Here is a 20,502-nt window from a genome sequence, read left to right as displayed (position 1 = left end):
ATGCTGCAACACTGAAGGACTGGTGCCGGGTTGGTGGTAGGAGGGAGGTTTGACTCTCAACATGAAGGTTAGATTTCTGTGAATTTTGTCAAACCTGTCATGTGGAGAAGCTCATGTCACTACCTCCATTCACTCACAAATCCTGGCATGGTACTAAAGAACAACGCACATGACCTAATGGTGCCTTTAGAGACATTTAACAATACAGTGTCTAGGCTGCTGATGTTTACAAGCTGAAGCCCAAAGATTGTTTTTGGCAACATTCTGACAAAAAGTAGAAACAGTTTTAATATTTTTTACTAATAAAAAGGTTTTAAATGAATTTAAGCACCAGATCTTTCAATACAATATTGACTGGATCTCATGAAATGCCCTTTATTTTGAATTGAGCTTGATACTCAAATACATATCAGAAGTCAATTAACTACTCAAAGCATTGTAGCACAGTTCCAGTGGGAATTACTATGCATCATTCATCTTGCCACTTTTGTAATGTTTGTGATTCAACTGTCTGATTTCAGGTGATGTTTACACACAATATGTGAAATGTTGGACCAATAAATGCAACTGAGATTATTAGGTATTTTTAGGAATTGTATGCCAAGGTTTTTATTACGGTGCAATGAATAAATGACTTAAAATGCAGAAACAATGTTTTATGTTCATTTTTGAAAGTTGTTCAAATACAAATAAAAATAAAAATGTAGACACAACACAGTAGATAAGTACATGAGATTAAACTTGCTTTGTAAAAAAAAGATCTGTAGTATCTAAGATAATAAATTACACAAACATTTCCAGATTAAACACAATCTTGTCCTACACTGGTAATGTGTGCACAGAACTGCCCTTGTATTAAGGTCACTATAATTCTTTCTCGTATTGTTATTTATAATACTTCCCTATTAAGAGGTGTAGGGCTTCTGTTGGCACTGATCTGATATGCAGATTACAAATCACACAGCAACAGCCGGATGAGGTCATTTCACAAGTATGAAGTGTGATATTAAAATGGCTGACAAAACCATCTGAGCTGCAGGGCGTGGAAGTTTTGAGTTCCCCTTAACTGTGTGAAATGAAGATGCTTTTTCTGTCCAGGCTCTAGTGTCTTTTCTATATTATACATCTTGTATAGGTTAAAAAAGGATAACTATAAATCCACCCCAGATGTAATCACAAGACAATACTCATTTTCTCTTCACTTGAGCGTAGAGATCCTCTGGGACGTTTTCGGTCTTCGACACTTTGACCTGTGCATACAGTGGATCCTGCTGCTGTTCACTGTCCATCTCTGAAGCCGAGGACGGTCCAGGTCCCCGCTTGGAGAAGTCGATCTCTCCATAATGGATGTCTTCTTCTTCTTCTGCTTTTCTTGGTGGCTCTGCAACAACAAGCTCTTCACCTGTTTGACTCTGTAAAATAGTAAATCAAACAGGAGGTGCTGTGAGGTGAACCTTCAGCTGGATCCTTATTAAATAATGACAGACTCATTTCAGATTCATTGACTGGACTTTTGGACAAAGTCAGGATGTAAACTAAAGCACAGACACTGTGTCAGGTTGATCACACAGCCAATGTGAGCAGAACACACAGTGCAGTGCTGTACAGGAAGCTCAGTGTGTTCTCACCTGAGTCTGTTGTGCAGTTGAATGTGTCGACTTTAAACGCCTGGAAGACATCAGATCAGTTATACTATGTTTCAGGTTCAATATACAGTGTGCCAGTAAAGTGTCAAGACTGGTGGGAAACAGATATTATTGCATGTGAATGAACTCAGTCAAGACTGCTGCTTTAATTTGTGATACTCACCAAACACAGACGACCAGGCAGATGAGAACAAGGATCCCAAAGATTCTTCCAAGAATTACTCCCCATCGTATTAAGCTACCTCCTGCTCATAAAAGAAAACAAAATAAGTGAGACGAGTGTTGATTGTGGACATGTAACAATATTGATCATGGTAATCAAAGTGCTCTACAAGGTACTATAACACACTCATAAAAACATACAGCAGATAAGATTTATGTCAGTGGATTCAGTAACTGTACTGACTATTTTTACCTTTAACAGTCAGATGGATCTCTGATGATGTTCCATTACCAAGATCATTTGTGGCCACACAGTAATAAAATCCTCCATCAGTCACATTAAAACTGTAAAAGTCTCCTTCAGACACTTTGATGGGTCCAGTATTGCTGGTCTTGAACCAGGTGAAGCGGCTGATGGGAGGACTGGCTCTGCTGGAGCAGGTCAGGTTCACCCAGCTACCTGCTGACACCAAACCTGATGGACTGATGGATACTGAGGTGTTCTTGGGAGCATCTGAGGAAAATGTGACAAACAAAATAAGAGGTGATAGATACATCAGAGCCTGAATAAGATCACTGAGAAAAGAGAGTCATGGGAAATCAGAAACTAATACAATGTGTTGTCTTACATGAAACATTGAGAGTCTTTCTCTCCTCTGCTGTCTTATAGTTTCCTCCATCCACAGGATATGTGGCAGAACAGGTGATGGTGACTCCATCATGTTTGTCTGACAGAGTGATGGTCTCCTGGATTTTAGTTGTGAGGGTTTGGTCTATGTTTTTCTCTATTATGTTGTGAGGGTCTTGTGTGAGATTCCAGGTGAGTTTAGGAGGGGAGTGTGGACAGGGAGTGGAAGCTGAGCAGGTTATAGTGACAGACTCCTTCTCCTTCAGATCACCTGAGATCTCAATTCTGGGGCTCGGAGGAGAATCTGTGGTTTAACACCAAACACAGATTTTACTCTAAGATGATTGTCCCTCACTGCTGATAAATGTCTAGGAGTGAAAACAAACAATACATGAGTTTTTTCTTTTCAGGTACTGACATTTTGTCTGATTTGACAGTTATAGTAGTGCAGATATTGTTAGACAGAAAATAAAGATGTTTTCATATATAGTTATATAAGTTTGAACTCTGACATATACTGATAATCATACATTAGATATTTAACTTCACAGTGAAAGTTCGAATCATGGAGTGTGATGTTTAGACAGAAACTGATTTGGAAAACAATATTAAGTAAAATCAGACTGATGAAAAACTCTCTTACCTTTAACTGTTATTTGAAGAGGATCACAAGAAGCTGTTGCTATGAATGACGTGTTCTCAACTCTGAAGTAGTATGTGTCTGTGTAACTTGTGATTAAACTGGAAAATAAAGTGGTGCAGTTTTTCTCACTCAGGTTTCCAGTAATATTCACTGGGTAGGTGTTAACTGTCTTACTACTGTTGAAAATCACATTGTTTGGATTGGAGTTAAATCTGGAGTCACTTTTAATCCACACTCCGAAAACTGATCTTGTGGTGCTGAAGTTTATGTCTGGCTTAGGTGAGAAGGTACATGGGATTTGCAAACAAGATCCACTCAGTGCTTCAATGTTCTTTGGTGCAGTAATAAATAGGGCTGGATCATGAGGACAATCAGCCAAAGCACCTGTAAAAATGAATCATGATAAACAATTTGTGAAGCAAAAATCAGCATGAAGAGAAACTTCATGATACACAAACTACAATTAAGCAGCAGCAGGTTTGGTCCTTTTTCCTTTTAACATTGTCGGTATAAAACATTTCACTTTGCAGTCAGGACATGAACAGTTGTAAAAAAATAACGTCTCCAAATAAAAGTGACTGAACAAACAGCTCACCTGAAACAAAGAAGACACTCAGTAACATGTTGGCTGTCACCATTTTCACACACTGGACTGTAACGACACTCATCACCTGGAGTTGACAAAAACTCACTTTCTTAGCATATTGATTAAAACATAGTTTAAATAAAACATTCATGTTCTCTGAAAGCCCCCTCAGATTCACTCATTCAAAGCAGGAACTCTCCCTGTACAACCAGATGTTACTGTGTTATAATAGTGATTAATGATCTCTGTAGAGTTGCACTGAAAACAGATTAAATGTAAAATTAAATGATACAGCATGAAATATTTCTGCTAAACCAAGAACAAACAAATAAAATATGTCTATATATGTTTTTTTTCAGTGCAGCTCAAGAAAGGCTGCAAAATATAAAACATAAAGCATTAAAAAATAAAAAATAAAAAATAAAAAGTATAAAAAGCAGAAACATTTTACCTCACCAAATGAGCCTGCAGTCAGAGCGGAGAAACAATTAGTTTTAAAATCAGACAATTTGTGAGTTTCAGCCGAGCTGCCACAGACCCAGTACCTGACTTTGCCGCTAAGCTGTTGATTTAAAAGCAAACAGAGTTACTGTTTCAAGCTGGATATGAAATGACTGAAATACTGCAGAGAGACAAGAAGTCGACACTCTTACGATCACAGCCTGTGAGTGAGGAAGTCAGTTTTTGAGGCAGCTTGAGCTCATCAGGACACAAATAACTAAATTATTCTTAAAGATTAATTTTGTCACGACTCACTGCAAGCCTGCGTGCCTTATCTTTTTTGTAGCATGCTGTATTAATCACAGTAGTGCCATGTTAAACAAATATAAAAATATGAACTTCATGTATTGCACAGGTGTAGTTAACTGTATATAGAATTTTGACATGTAATATATAGAGTGAGTTTCATTACAAGTAGTTAGTTGCGCTGTGGGCGAATTATAAGACAATGGGCCCGTGGGCACAGACATGCAAAAGGCCCCACCACCTCTCCTAAATAGGAGCAAGACAGACTTTATAGTAGCTCGGCCTCATTTGTTGTTTTGTGTGTCGTAGTAGTCGTTACACATCTCTTTGGAATGGTTTTGTGTCTCTGTGATGGTTTTGCTCTATTAAATATATGTTGTGAGTCTCTTTGCAGCTGTTTTGTATCTCTTTATAATCATTTTGTGTAAACACAACTCTGGACTGATGAAGACATCTGGTTGCACAGAGCTGTGTGACTACAGTCGCTCTGATGATCCTGCATGTGGAACTGATCCCTGTTTACTTATATAATAGTTCTCAGGTTTTCTTAGAGCTCTGGGGCCTCATTTATAAAGCTTACGCACAAAACGGGGCTTGAAAGTGGCGTACGCCACTTACCACGCAAAGGTTGTGATTTATAAAAATAAACTTGGCGGGAGAATGTGCGCACCTGTAATGTGCACTGTGATTCATGCGTGCGCACATTTTGGAGACACTGGGAAGTGGCGACGCAGACGGCGAGGTGGAGAAGTGGAGTCAGATTTTTATTGATGTCTCACACAAACTTAATGTCATGCTATATCCACCTTAGATCCACGTTATCATTGAAATTAAATCCAGCAGCCTTATTTTGCGCTTGGAGTGAGTGATAATTGTTTCATAAAAACGTTGTAAAATCCAACTCAAATCCTGAATTGAAATTCTTTCTAAACACGTATTTAATCCACACTGCCTCTAATGTCTCATTGTCCACTCTGTGAGCGCAGGAGGGGAGAGGATGGCGCGACTGCATGGAATATATTTATTTATTTAGCTAAATATTTCCAGTGTATTTATCATGTCTCGAAATGCAGCCATTAAGCACAACCATTACACTCATTTCATCAGCCCTACTTAGGCATGTGTGGTTCATGACAAAACCGGCATGAAGAAACGTGTTCGCCTATTACACTTTCATCTTTGAATTGTATTTCAAATTACACATTGTATTTTGGGACAGGGATACCACTGGTTCATGCTGTAATTCAGGCCGGGAGTCTGATCAGACTAATTGCCATAAACACATAAATACTGCGGTGACCCTCATGCGTAATTGCGCAAGATGGCACTGGCACATACTCCTTTTTGCCTCCACCTTTAATAAATGTGATTCTTTATGTCGCACATCAGTGTCAAACATCCTCAAATTTAAAAGCAACACATTAACTATATGTTGGTAAAGGAGTAGAAATATTTGGTCTACCTTTGGATCAGACCACTTTTTTTTTTCTCTGTCACTGTCCGTGCAGTCCCACAGACACAGCTGACAGCATCAGCAGCGCTGATGTGTCGCCACTTTTTTTTTGTTTTCTTTTATTAGTGATCCCGCTGCTGTGGCCACCAAATAAAATCTTTCTTCAGTCCTCCACCTCCCGTTAAAGGGTCTCTAGCTCAGTCTCGGAGAAATTCCGTTTTTTGGTTCGTTTCTCACACCTGTCGCCATGACTCACACAACGAGAGAACACTCGCATGCCAGCTTATTTATATGCACATCGCATTCATGAGGTGATTTGCATGACCATTTATGGTTGAACTAGGGCGTGTAGAGGGCAGAATATGAGGCGGATCTGGGTGTGCACAACTCCAGGAGGTCTGTGATTTATAAAGAGAACATTGCGTCTAAGTGTGCATGCGCACGGTTTTATAAATCAGATTATTTTTTGGCGCCATTTTCAGCTTTTGGGCGCACGTCAACTTTTAGTATGAATCCTAAGCACTCTTTTATAAATGAGGCCCCTGGTCATGACTCTATCAGTTTATAGCTCACCACTCCTCTCTGGTGTTCTTATTCTGGTGTATCAGCCTCACACAGTTGTATTTCCTCACATTCATACCATCAAAACAACGTGAAATACAATAACTGTAATGTGTGTTAGTGGCAATTAAAGACTGAACTGTGAGGTGTCTCAGTGCTCTTGTCAAACTGAAAGGGATATTTAATAATGCCACCTGATTCTTTAACTTATTCTAAAGTGTTATCAACCAAAGACTATTTGACACATGTAGTTACCACAGAGTTTATTAAACTGACTTGTGTACAGTCTGTATCACTGCTGCTCTGCAATACAGCGCTGAGGAGAGAACCTGATTAAAATGCTTTGTTTAACTTCAGATGCTTTTAATCCAGCATTCATCTACACATGTATATACACAAAACAACTGTGACAATAAAAGATAAATATCAACATTTTCTGCTTTCTCATCACAACAAAAATCTAATTTTAACTATCAAAGCTTTTGTTTGAAAAAATATATCCATGCATGCAAAGAAAACACTGTTGGATAAAAAAGATAGCACAATCTTAAACAATTAATAATGAAGCTACAGTATATGATCTTCTGTCTTGTTTGCACTTGAACTTTTGATCATCTTACTGATCTGCTGCAAAGAAAAATATTTAATATTTAAGAATAAGATGAATAAGAATCAGAAATATTCCATAAAAGGTGAACAAGATGTTTTCCTCTTCTCCTTCATGATGCTTGAATCTCAATCACACAGTTGATGTAGTCTGCTTCAGCTATGTCCTGTGGAAATGAATCAGTTATCATTGTCTCAAAGATGTCTACAAACAAAATCTTGGCTCGTTCATAATAGCAGCTTTTGTCCCTTTCTTCAAAGACAGTTTATTGTTGAAAGGATAATGTGCCTGTAGCTTACTTTCACTGGTTTGTTGCAGCATCTTGATCTAAACCACCTGAAAGGAATATGAATTAACATGAATAAAAGTTCTGAACATTCACTTTAAAGATTTGGACGAGACCAATTAGTCTTAAGCTGCAACTGATCAGATCATAGAAAAGTTCCTCTCACCACTCAAAGATGATGATTGTGCCGTAGAGTGCTATGATTCCCAGGATCTTCACTGTGATGTGGACATCAACCCCAAACTCTGGATTGCCTGTAACAAGACAGCCTGGTCAGCTTCTCCTTAGTAAAAAATTTTATGACTCTAAACTGCATCCCATCGTATTAAGCTACCTTCTGCTCATTACAGAAAACAAAATAAGTGACTAAAAGGAGACGAGTGTTGAATGAAGACATGTAACAATATTGATGGTAATCATAATCAAAGTGCTCTACAGGGTACTACAACACAATAACAAAAACATACAGCAGATAAGATAAGATTTATGTCAGTAGATTCAGTAACTACCTTCAGCAATCAGCTTGATCTCCGATGATGTTTCATTACCAAGATCATTTGTGGCCACACAGTAATAAAATCCTCCATTTGTCACATTAAAGCTGTAAAGGTCTTTGTCAGACACTTTGATGGGTCCATCTTTGCTGGTCTTGAACCAGGTGAAGCTGCTGACTGGAGGATTGGCTCTGCTGGAGCAGGTCAGGTTCACCCAGCTACCTGCTGACACCAAACCTGATGGACACTGAGGTGTTCTTGGGAGCATCTGAGGAAAATGTGACAAACAAAATAAGAGGTGATAGATACATCAGAGCCTGAATAAGATCACTGAGAAAAGAGAGTCATGGGAAGTCAGAAACTAATACAATGTGTTGTCTTACATGAAACACTGAGAGTCTTTGTCTCCTCTGCTGTCTTATAGTTTCCTCCATCCACAGGATATGTGGCAGAACAGGTGATGGTGACTCCATCATGTTTGTCTGACAGAGTGATGGTCTCCTGGATTTTAGTTGTGAGGGTTTGGTCTATGTTTTTCTCTATTATGTTGTGAGGGTGTTGTGTGAGATTCCAGGTGAGTTTAGGAGGGGAGTGTGGACAGGGAGTGGAAGCTGAGCAGGTTATAGTGACAGACTCCTTCTCCTTCAGATCACCTGAGATCTGAATTCTGGGGCTCGGAGGAGAATCTGTGGTTTAACACCAAACACAGATTTTACACTGAAGAAATACATCAGGTACAAATAACAGTTTGTGCTATTTTCAGTATCCCAAAATTTGACAACTCGATTACTTGATTACCTGTAACAATAGACTCCGTGTTTTAAAACAGAATTTAAAATTTATGCTGAAGTGTAAGATGAGAAAACGTGTGCTGTTAAGGACAAAACTGAATCTGATTTCACTTATTATTCTGAACAATAACATCATAGTCTGATCAAACAAAATTCTCTTACCTTTAACTGTTATTTGAAGAGGATTACAAACAGCTGTTACCCTGAATGGCCAGTTCATGATTCTGAAGTAGTATCTGTCTGTGTAACTTGTGATTAAACTGGAAAATAAAGTGGTGCAGTTTTTCTCACTCAGGTTTCCAGTGATATTCATTGGATAGTCATTAACTGTCTTACTACTGTTGAAAATCACATTGTTTGGATTAGAGCCAAAACTGTCACTTTTAATCCACACTCCGAAAATTGTTCTTGTACTGTTGAAGCCTTTGTCTGATTTAGGTGTAAAGGTACATGGGATTTGCAGACAAGATCCATTCAGTGCTTCAATGTTCTTTGGTGTAGTAATGAATAGGGCTGAATAGGCCGGACAATCAGCCAAAGCACCTGTAAAAATAAAATCATGATAAACAACTTGTGAAGCAAAAATCAGCATGAAGAGAAACTTCATGATACACAAACTACAGTTCAGCAGCAGCAGGTTTGGTCCTTTTTCCTTTTAACATTGTCAGTATAAAACATTTCACTGAACAGTTAGAAAAGATAACGTCTCCAAATAAAAGTGACTGAACAAACAGCTCACCTGAAACAAGGAAGACACTCAGTAACATGTTGGCTGTCACCATTTTCACACACTGGACTGTAACGACACTCATCACCTGGAGTTGACAAAAACTCACTTTCTTAGCATATTGATTAAAACATATTTTAAATGAAACATTCATGCTCTTTTAAAGCCACCTCAGATTCACACATTCAAAGCAAACCAAAGAAATAAAATATTTCACCCTTTTTGTCATGAGTTCATGAAAAGCTGCAAAATATAAAACATACAGTAGCAAAAAAGATAATAAAAAAAAGTATAAAAAGCAGAAACATTTTACCTCACCAAATGAGCCTGCAGTCAAAACGGAGAAACAATTAGTTTCAGACAGTGTGTGAGTTTCAGCCGAGCTGCCACAGACCCAGTACCTGACTTTGCTGCTAAGCCGTTGCTTTAAAAGCAAACAGAGTTACTGTTTCAAGCTGGATATGAAATGACTCAAATACTGCAGAGAGACAAGAAGTCGTCACTCTTCCTGCTCACAACCTGTGAGTGAGGAAGCCAGTTTTTGAGGCAGTTTGAGCTCATCAGGACGCAAATAACTTAACTAAGATTAATTTTGTCACGACTCACTGCAAGCCTGTGTGCCTTATCTTCCTTTGCAGTGCATATTGCATTGATCACAATAGTGACAAAACAAACAATTATAAAAAATATGAACTTCATGTATTGAACAGACGTGGTTAAGTGGATATAGCACTGGCTTGACACTTTGGGCACCGGGGCATGAGCCCAGTATGCCCGTTCATTAATCCATCCATGAGTGGTTCCTTTTGTTATCAAAAGAAAATGATTTAAGGCCATCAGTGCAGATAGCCAGTTTGTTGGACTAATATGCAAGAAAACACATCAGATATAACCAAAGAGTAATTTATTATACAACAAACAGCTGTTTCTCTGGAGCAAATCTATTATGATACTAGTTAATGTAGTAAGGGTAGCAGCTGTGATTATATTGTGTTGTGGCTGACTGTCGTAGCTGAAAAAATTATATAATGTAGATCTACATATATAGTTTATAACTGTCAATCATCGCAAAATAAAGTTGTCATACTGCTGAAATTTTACCAGTTGTAACTGTGAGGTCAAATGCTGCAGTGGTCCATGCCCTTTAGATGATCTACTCCTGCTGATTTTCTTATGTTTTAAACAGATCAGGACACTCTGTCTGTAGTGGTGACTGAGCTGGTAAACCTCCTTTTACTGGACCAGGAGGAAATTTGTTTTGGTTCCCTCATGTGTCAGAAATTATTTTTAAGAGAGCTGTGCTCTTTTTGCAGCACACAGTGCTAATTTTCACCTTTCATTAATGTTAACACATAAACAGACAGAAAGTGTTCCACTTCAAAGAATTAACAGTTGACAAATGGAGAGGAAACACAATGCTGGACTGATGAAGACATTTGATTGCACAGAGCCGTGCAGCTCAAAACAACTTCCCCTGTTTACTTGTAGTTCTCAGGTTTTTCTCAGAGCTCACCACTTCTCTATGGTGTTCTTACTCTGGTCATCTGTCACACACAGTTGTATTTCATCACATTTATACCATCAAAACAACATGAAATACAATAATGCATTTTAATCAAAGACTGAAGTGTGAACATCTCAGTTTTCTTGTACAATTGAAAGTGATATTGATTAATGCCACCTCATGATGCCCAATGCCTCATTTTAGGTTCACCCAGCTACCTGCTGACACCGAACCTGATGGACTGATGGACACTGAGGTGTTCTTGGGAGCATCTGAGGAAAATATGTAGTTACATGGGATGTGCCGACAAGTCCTTGTTTTGCATGTTAGTAGTTGTTACACATCTCTCTGCGATAGTTTTGTGTGTCTTTGTGGTGGCTTTGCCCTATTTCATACTTGTTGTGAATCTCTGTGAGTCTCTTTTCCATTGTTTTGTATGTCTTTATGGTCATTTTGAGTCTCTTTCTGGTCAGTACATGTTAATTTGAATGACATTTTGAGTGGCTGACACTTTGGGCCCCAGGGCCAGTATGCCTTTTCAATAATCCACCCATAAGTGGTCCCCTTTTGTTATTAAAGAGGATGGCTTAAGGCCATCAGTGCAGATAGCCAGTGTTGTTGGACAAATATGCAAGGAAACAAATGGATGACAAATGGACAGTAAATGCAATTCTGGACTGATGAAGACATCTGGTTGCACAGTCACTGTGACAAAAGTGCACAAAGACCTTTGGACAAAACTCAGCCAACCAACTTCCTGTTTACTTATAGTTCTCAGGTTTTCTCAGAGCTCTGGTCTTGATTTGGTAAGTTTACATCTCACCACTTCTCTTTATTGTTCTTACTTTGGTCCAAATGATTGAACTGTGAGGTGCCTCAGTTTTCTTGTTGAACTGAAAAGGATATTTAATAATGCCACCTGATGCCTGATTCTTTAACTTATTCGAAAGTGTTATCAACCAAAGACTATTTGACACATGTAGTTACCAGAGTTTATTGAACTGACTTGTGTACAGTCTGTATCACTGCTGCTCTGCAATACAACACTGATGAGAAAACCTCTGTGAAGAAAATGCTTTGTTCACTTCAGATGCTTTTAATTCAGCAGTCATCCATACGTATATACAAACACAACTGTGATAATAAAAGATAAATATCCACACTTTCTGCTTCCTCATCACAGCAATAATCTGTCTTTAACTGTTTGAACTTTTGTTTGGAAAAATATATCTGCACATTAAAAGAAAACACAGTTGAGGTATATTTGATATTTAAGAATGAGATGAAAGAGAAATATATCATTTAAAGTGAACATGACATCTTCCTCCTCTCCTTCATGATGTTTGAATCTCAATCACTGTTGACGTAGTCTGCTTCTGCTGCATCATGTGGAAATGAAAGAATCATCATCATCTCAAAAAGATTTTTTCTGGATGATTGTTGAGTATCAGTCCTCAGAGACAATAGGAACTTTTGTCCCTTTCTTCAAAGACAGTTTATCGTTGAAAGGATAATGTGCCTGCAGCTTACCTTCACTGGTTTGTTGCAGGATCTTGATCTAAACCATCTGAAAGAAATATGAATTAACCTGAATAAAAGTTCTGAACATTCACTTTAATAGACCAGTAAGTCTTTAGCTGCAAATCATTATATCACAGAAAAGTTCATCTCACCACTCAAAGATTTTGATTGAACTGTAGAGTGCTACGATTCCCAGGATCTTCACTGTAACGTAGACATCAATCCCAAACTCTGGATTATCTGTAACAAGACAGCCTGGTCAGCTTCTCCTTAGTGGAAAATGTTATGACTCTAATACATCATCAACTTGAATTCCTTCTGTTCACCTCAAATGTAAACTGGCGTCCTGATTAATCCTGTACATCATGAACTACGAGCTCAAGCAGTCGTAACAGTCACGTTAAAGCTGTAAAAGTCTCCTTCTGACACTTTGACGGGTCCATCTTCGTTTATCTTGAACCAGGTGAAGCGGCTGACGGGAGGATTGGCTCTGCTGGAGCAGGTCAGGTTCACCCAGCTACCTGCTGACACCAAACCTGATGGACTGATGGACACTGAGGTGTTCTTGGGAGCATCTGATGAAAATGTGAAATGAACTTTAGACATTAGAATCAGCTGACATCCCATGAATCATCGTGTGCTGACAGGATCCAATAACAAACACTGGTTGTCTCACATGAAACATTAAGAGTCTTTCTGTCCTCTGCTGTCTTATAGTTTCCTCCATCCACAGGATATGTGGCAGAACAGGTGATGGTGACTCCATCATGTTTGTCTGACAGAGTGATGGTCTCCTGGATTTTAGTTGTGAAGGTTCGATCTGTGTTTTCCTCTATTGTGTTGTGAGGGTCTTATGAAGGTTCGAATCATGGAGTGTGATGTTTAGACAAAAACTGATTTGACTTTTTTAGAAATAATAAGTAAAATCAGACTGATAATAAACAAAATGCTCTTACCATTAACTGTTCTTTGAAGAGGATCACAAGAAGCTGTTGCTATGAATGGCCTGTTCTCCATTCTGAAGTAGTACGTGTCTGTGTAAGTTATGACTAAATTGACAAAGACAGCAGAAATTCAGATTATTGATCGGCCCTAGACCGAGAGAACTCACTGCAGTATCACACAGAGCAGACATGACTCATATAAAACTCAAGAATTTGTCATGACACATCATACTGTATTTTGGTATCACTACTAATCACAGACTTTCTGCTTTCTGGATAAATCAAACTCTCACATGAAGAGTAAACTGAGCAGCTGTAGTGTATACAGTGCCATCTAGTGGTATGTGGAGGCACAGACCTGAACCTCAGACTGAGTATGAACCATGATATTCAGATGAAGGTGTTTACAAAATTCTTTAAATTCTCTGATTATACACTACTACACATATGATATACACTATGATTATTATACACAACTTCTGCCATAATCTGCTCATAAATCCCCAAAAATCTTACACACTGAGCATTTAAATAAATCCTCGAAGCATGTAACTTCTCCACTGCACGCTCACTCAAAAATGTTTGGTAATATTGATGACAAGAACTGAAACATGTTGATCTAACAATAAAGTCGTTCAACACATACCTGTTTCTGGAGTTCTGATCTCTTTACAATTCTTCTCCTTCTCCGTGCATATAAGACGTAGGTGAAGTTGTGGCAGAAACCCCCATTATGCTTCTCCAGTATTAGCACTTGCTTGCCCAGGCTTTGACTAAAGGTCCATTTTGGTAGTTAACCAAGAGACAGGCCACTGCATACAGTTGATCCATGCTGCCTGTGAGTGAAAGTGGGATCACTGCACGGAATATTTTCTGCTCCTTCACCCTTGGAATGAGCCGCTCAACATGCACTCTCAATCTTGCAATAGACTGCGTCTCCCTGACCTCTGCCCCAGACAGTTATTCTCTCTTGGACAGGAAGGCTGGTGTGTGGACCTTGCAGGGGACACAGTCATCCACAAGGAAACCCTTGTCCACCATGATGGCTGCTGTTGGTTTGAGGAGAGAGATAATGCCAGACTGCCCACCAATCAGCCCTTTGACTGTGCAGTGGGGTTTGTAGGTAGAGAACACCTCACTGTGCAGGAGAAGAGAGTTTGGTGTTTAGCACCGCAGCTCAGTGCAGTCCAGCACCACTTGAGTATCAGAGTAGTTGTGAACAACATCTGGCAGGTGAACCATCTCTGTCTCCTCAGACAAATGCCTACAGCTCCAAGTACAGTATACAGAAAGTTAGCCCAAGTATTGATGATGCGGCTCACAGTTGACTGGTGGATTTTGAATCTGTGGATCAAATCTTTTTACATCAGACCCAAAGACAAATAGGTCATGGACAGGATAACCTCATGAATGGGTTGAAGAGACTGTAAAAAAAGAAAATACAGTACATTTTATTTACTATTGTTACTCATCACACAGACAGACCATGATCATGCAGATACTACCACTATAATATGTTGTACTGCAAACCAAAACAATGCCAAATACTCAGAATGATATTTCTCACTCCATAAGGACAAGAGGAAAATAAATTTACTGTTGCACCTTCCAGGGTGAGGGACCTCAATATTCTGAAGTGCAGTCCATGCTCTTGTCATGCGCACCATCTTGTGTGTTGCTGGCTCTAAAGGCCATCAGGTGGGAATGACTCGCAAACCTGTGGGGCATATGTAAATGTGTTAGGTGTCCTTGGGCTGTACTAAATTGAAGATGTAATCAAGGCCTCAAGGTCAATATTATAGTCCCTTCATGCCACACACTATACTATACAACATGTATACAGACAGTTAATTAAAATCAGAGTTAGAACAAATTAAAAAACAATTCAGTTGTTTGCATATAAACATATGCATTCAGGAAATAATTTTGTAGGTCATTATTTAACGTTACACCAGGCTGAATGTAAGCAGCAGCAAGAAGATGGTGACGATAACACGGACAACGTCTTCACACAAAATGCTGGACATCCAACACACATTGTCCTTTAACTGTGGCAGTGTTTGTGCAGGAAGCCTTGTTAATACAGTCCCTCTATCTAAATGTTTATCTTATTTTTGGTATTGTCTTCTGCTACCTTTCTGTATACTTTACTTGGAGCTGTAGGCATCTGTCTTGTGTGAGGAGACAGTGAAGGCACCAAACTGTCTTCTGATCTAGAGTGAGGCGTTCTCTCTCTGCAAATCCCACAGCATCTTTAAAGGGCTGATTGGTATGGCCCCTCATGACACAATAACCTTTCTAATTATTTATGGCATATAGATAAGATCACAGTTGTAAGTTAGATTACTAAACTGATATATTATATCATATAGTTTAGTTTAGTTTATTTCAGTCATATATATACACTTCAAAGCAGCAAAAGAAAAGAACAATACAAAATTGACTGAAAAAGGCTCAGGCAGAAGCGAAGCTTATTAATGCCCGCCTGCTATGCATCTTAAGCTACACAATTCTTGGTGTCAAGTGGGAAGAGAAAAAAACCAAACAAAAAAATACATACATATATACACACATACATACGTACTCATGCACATACATGACTCTTTTCCCTTTTTTGTTTTTCAATTACAGCCATAACTCCTAAATATAAATGCACATAATGATTTATATCATATACATAATGCTTCCAGAATAAATACTTTCATATACATCTGAGAAACACTGCTGACATTTTTGCTTACCTTGTGTAAAACCTTATGTCATCATCTGAGGCAGCAAACCGCTCCAGCCCAAACGTGTTGCTAAAAGCCATTTTCTACTCAGAAAATGAGTAGATCTCAGAGGGCGAGATCAAGTGCAGCAGGCTCAGTAGTTGTGGTCTGGGTTATGTACATCCATAGGGGGGTCCTCAGTTTGGATTGTGTCTATGTCTGTGTCTGGTCGCTCTGTCCACTGCCAAACTCCAGGCCGTGGGGCAGAGTAAAGTTGTTCCACTGAAAAAGTATCGGCACAGCTCCATCTTTCAGTCGTCTTTCGTTCGTCTGTCCGGCTGGAGTTGAAGGCTCGATCAGGTCTAGTCTGAACACATCGGCTGCAGACTCTGATGTGATTTGTAATGGTGAAAAATAAAAAAATAATAAATAATAATTTTAACCACCCACCTCTTCTGTAGCTTGATGTCTTTGGGAAACGTGTAAAAACTAAGAAAAGAATTAAACCTAGCCGGGGCTGTACATTGAGGCACACTGCAGTGGTGTCCTGAAGTGTTGTCCTCGAGTCTCCGAGAAGACACTTTTGCTCGTTTTGAGGTCAAGACGTAAAGTAAACATCGACACCCAAATCTTTATTTTTTTTATTTTAATGAAAATAGAAAAGTCTTACATTCACAAAAAAATGACAATACATTTCATGAAAGAACAGAAAGCCAGTGTAAATAAACATTAACAATCAAACAAGAAGAAAATAAAGAGAGAAAGAAAGAAGAGAGAGAAAAAATAAATAAATGAATGAATAAGTGAATAAATAAATAAATAATAACTGTGAAAATAATACCAACATAATAACAGCTAATTACCTACCAATATTAAACTTTTCACAAATGTTCTTTGTTTTTATGGCTTTCTTATTTCCTAGCGGGGTGAGGGACTGTAAATATAATTCAAAACACTTGTAGAAAACAGAGAAAATGGGTTTATCTCCAGCAAATTTAGCTCTGTGGATGTGGAACTTTGCATAAAGTAGTACCAGGTTAATAACAAAAGCCTTATCCAGGTCTTCTGTAGTATCAGAATGAAAGCCAAAGATAACATGTTCAAAATGCAGATTAAAGTTCATATACAACTTATCAGAGATACATTTTGCTATATCTTTCCAGAACCTTTTTGTGTAGTTACAATGCCAGAATATGTGGTTAACTGTTTCGGGTTGTACCGAGCAAAAGGAACAATTGACATCAATATCATTCTTAAATTTCTGCATGAAATGCTTTACTGGGTAAATTTTATGTAATATTTTATAAGACACTTCTTTGACTTTGTTAGTGATCATATATTTGTGTGGTAACAACCAAACCTTGGTTCAAGGTATACTGATGTTAAATTTAGCCCAGTAGGTGGTGATATAAGGTTTCGTTGAGATTTCATTCATAAAAAGTTCCTGAATGGCTCTATTGTTGCTTTTGTGTGATCCAAAACAGACTTTGCCACAGACAGTGTTAAGCGGATTTACAATGGAGACAGTACACGGCTGAAAAGAGCCTCTGTACAAGTTTACAAAACCTGTAGGAATGGAATCAATTATCTGGTAAAATTCTTTTACTGTAACCGGAAAACCAAACTTTTGTATAAACTCCACATAGGACATGAATAGGCCATCTGGACTCAGCAACTGAGCGACTGTATGAATATCTCTTTCAAACCAGTTTCTAAGGAAGAGGCTCTTTTTGTTGTGTAAAACGTCTCTGTTGTTCCATACATAATACTTCTGAGGGGAGAAATTGTGTTTGTAGATTATTTTCCATGCAAGTAAGACCTGTTTATGCAGTAATTGCACACTAACAAATAGGGAAGTCCGCCAATTTGGTTAAATACAAATTTGGGGATAAAGTTCCATAAAGATGAATCATTTTTAAAAAAAATTTTTTAACCAATTAATCTTAAATACATGGTGTAATGATCCCAAAGTCCAAAAAAATCAAGCCCTCCATTCTTTCTGGTATTGATTACGACAGATTTTCGGATGTAACGTATTCTATTCTTCCACAAGAAGTTAAACAACATTTGATCAATTTTTTTGATTGTTTTACTGTCCAGAGCCAGAGAAGAGGCAGCATAAATGAGCCGTGAAATTCCCTCAGCCTTGGATAGGAGCACACGGCCCCTCAAAGACAGATCTCTCTGCAGCCATTGATTAAACCTGCTCTCGGCCTTTTTCATTCTGGGCTCAAGGTTCAGAGAGCATCTCTCCTGCTGCTCTTTTGTTATGGTAATACCTAAATAATTTACCCTACTTTTAACACAAATATCATTGACTGAGGTTATATCATTGTTTTTTAATGCAAATAATTCACACTTACCTAAATTTAAGCATAAACCTGATGCTTTAGAAAAAAACAAGACTGAACGAATAGCCGGCTTTACTTGTAAAGCGTCTTTAAGAAAAAGTGCAGTATCATCTGCTAGTTGACTCAGGCAAATTTTCCCACCAGCAATAGAGATGCCCTCCAAATTACATGATTTTATACAGTACAGGCCAAAAGTTTGGACACACCTTCTCATTCAATGCGTTTTCTTTATTTTCATGACTATTTACATTGTAGATTCTCACTGAAGGCATCAAAACTATGAATGAACACATGTGGAGTTATGTACTTAACAAAAAAAGGTGAAATAACTGAACACATGTTTTATATTCTAGTTTCTTCAAAATAGCCACCCTTTGCTCTGATTACTGCTTTGCACACTCTTGGCATTCTCTCCATGAGCTTCAAGAGGTAGTCACCTGAAATGGTTTTCCAACAGTCTTGAAGGAGTTCCCAGAGGTGTTTAGCACTTGTTGGCCCCTTTGCCTTCACTCTGCGGTCCAGCTCACCCCAAACCATCTCGATTGGGTTCAGGTCCGGTGACTGTGGAGGCCAGGTCATCTGCCGCAGCACTCCATCACTCTCCTGCTTGGTCAAATAGCCCTTACACAGCCTGGAGGTGTGTTTGGGGTCATTGTCCTGTTGAAAAATAAATGATCGTCCAACTAAACGCAAAGCGGATGGGATGGCATGTCGCTGCAGGATGCTGTGGTAGCCATGCTGGTTCAGTGTGCCTTCAATTTTGAATAAATCCCCAACAGTGTCACCAGCAAAACACCCCACACCATCACACCTCCTCCTCCATGCTTCACAGTGGGAACCAGGCATGTGGAATCCATCTGTTCACCTTTTCTGCATCTCACAAAGACACGGCGGTTGGAACCAAAGATCTCAAATTTGGACTCATCAGACCAAAGCACAGATTTCCACTGGTCTAATGTCCATTCCTTGTGTTTCTTGGCCCAAACAAATCTCTTCTGCTTGTTGCCTCTCCTTAGCAGTGGTTTCCTAGCAGCTATTTGACCATGAAGGCCTGATTTGCGCAGTCTCCTCTTAACAGTTGTTCTAGAGATGGGTCTGCTGCTAGAACTCTGTGTGGCATTCATCTGGTCTCTGATCTGAGCTGCTGTTAACTTGCGATTTCTGAGGCTGGTGACTCGGATGAACTTATCCTCAGAAGCAGAGGTGACTCTTGGTCTTCCTTTCCTGGGTCGGTCCTCATGTGTGCCAGTTTCGTTGTAGCGCTTGATGGTTTTTGTGACTCCACTTGGGGACACATTTAAAGTTTTTGCAATTTTCCGGACTGACTGACCTTCATTTCTTAAAGTAATGATGGCCACTCGTTTTTCTTTAGTTAGCTGATTGGTTCTTGCCATAATATGAATTTTAACAGTTGTCCAATAGGGCTGTCGGCTGTGTATTAACCTGACTTCTGCACAACACAACTGATGGTCTCAACCCCATTGATAAAGCAAGAAATTCCACTAATTAACCCTGATAAGGCACACCTGTGAAGTGGAAACCATTTCGGGTGACTACCTCTTGAAGCTCATGGAGAGAATGCCAAGAGTGTGCAAAGCAGTAATCAGAGCAAAGGGTGGCTATTTTGAAGAAACTAGAATATAAAACATGTTTTCAGTTATTTCACCTTTTTTTGTTAAGTACATAACTCCACATGTGTTCATTCATAGTTTTGATGCCTTCAGTGAGAATCTACAATGTAAATAGTCATGAAAATAAAGAAAACGCATTGAATGAGAAGATGTGTCCAAACTTTTGGCCTGTACTGTATATACACAAAACATTTGAGCCACCACTAAAAACAAGTAAACAGAGACAGGGCACCTCTGTCGTATTCCTCTCTCCTGATAAAACCTCTGTGTAGTACCACCAGTCAGTTTTACAGAGCTGTTACCATTTGTATAAAGAGTTTTCATTGCGTTGCAAAAATATTCCCCAAACCCTAATTTTTCAAGGCAATAGAAAATAAACGGATGCTCAACAGTATCAAAAGCCTTGTAAAAATCAAGGAAAAGGATAAAACTATCATCTTCAATCAAATCTGAGTAATCAATCAAATCCAAAACAAGTCTTAGGTTATTAACAATGTGCCTTTTACTCA

At 38.8% G+C, this 20,502-nt stretch overlaps 2 protein-coding genes across 2 annotated transcripts; both read right to left on the bottom strand.

Moving 5' to 3' along the window:
* Positions 1 to 482: 482 nt before the first annotated feature.
* On the bottom strand, positions 483 to 9,651 carry LOC125882217 (myeloid cell surface antigen CD33-like). The gene is made up of 8 exons (XM_049565964.1): positions 9,645 to 9,651; positions 3,675 to 3,750; positions 3,080 to 3,463; positions 2,438 to 2,740; positions 2,062 to 2,322; positions 1,810 to 1,891; positions 1,629 to 1,668; positions 483 to 1,412 (listed from the first exon to the last, which is right to left on the bottom strand). Exons 2-8 carry the CDS (start codon positions 3,745 to 3,747, stop codon positions 1,188 to 1,190), a joined length of 1,368 nt encoding a protein of 455 aa, XP_049421921.1. The 5' UTR covers positions 3,748 to 3,750; positions 9,645 to 9,651; the 3' UTR covers positions 483 to 1,187.
* Positions 6,567 to 14,058, bottom strand: LOC125882222 (B-cell receptor CD22). Its single transcript, XM_049565970.1, has 7 exons — positions 13,947 to 14,058; positions 13,313 to 13,405; positions 12,893 to 12,931; positions 7,829 to 8,050; positions 7,486 to 7,573; positions 7,333 to 7,369; positions 6,567 to 7,199 (listed from the first exon to the last, which is right to left on the bottom strand). The coding sequence occupies exons 2-7, from the start codon at positions 13,371 to 13,373 to the stop codon at positions 7,146 to 7,148; spliced, it is 501 nt and encodes a 166-aa protein (XP_049421927.1). The 5' UTR covers positions 13,374 to 13,405; positions 13,947 to 14,058; the 3' UTR covers positions 6,567 to 7,145.
* Between the last annotated feature and the right edge of the window lie 6,444 nt (positions 14,059 to 20,502).

This window comes from Epinephelus fuscoguttatus, linkage group LG21 (assembly GCF_011397635.1).
Source record: "Epinephelus fuscoguttatus linkage group LG21, E.fuscoguttatus.final_Chr_v1".
Taxonomy (NCBI): domain Eukaryota; kingdom Metazoa; phylum Chordata; class Actinopteri; order Perciformes; family Serranidae; genus Epinephelus; species Epinephelus fuscoguttatus.
This window is presented reverse-complemented; position numbering and strand designations above follow the sequence as displayed.

Coding starts and splice junctions, on each gene's coding strand:
- LOC125882217 (XM_049565964.1), bottom strand. CDS start 3,747: ATGAGTGTCGTTACAGTCCAGTGTGTGAAAATGGTGACAGCCAACATG. Junction 2,741..3,079: donor TCTTCAAATAACAGTTAAAG/GTAAGAGAGTTT, acceptor GTTAAACCACAG/ATTCTCCTCCGAGCCCCAGA. Junction 2,323..2,437: donor AAAGACTCTCAATGTTTCAT/GTAAGACAACAC, acceptor CATTTTCCTCAG/ATGCTCCCAAGAACACCTCA.
- LOC125882222 (XM_049565970.1), bottom strand. CDS start 13,373: ATGGAGAACAGGCCATTCATAGCAACAGCTTCTTGTGATCCTCTTCAA. Junction 7,574..7,828: donor GATCAAGCTGATTGCTGAAG/GTAGTTACTGAA, acceptor GTCTTGTTACAG/GCAATCCAGAGTTTGGGGTT. Junction 7,370..7,485: donor ACAATCATCATCTTTGAGTG/GTGAGAGGAACT, acceptor TATTCCTTTCAG/GTGGTTTAGATCAAGATGCT.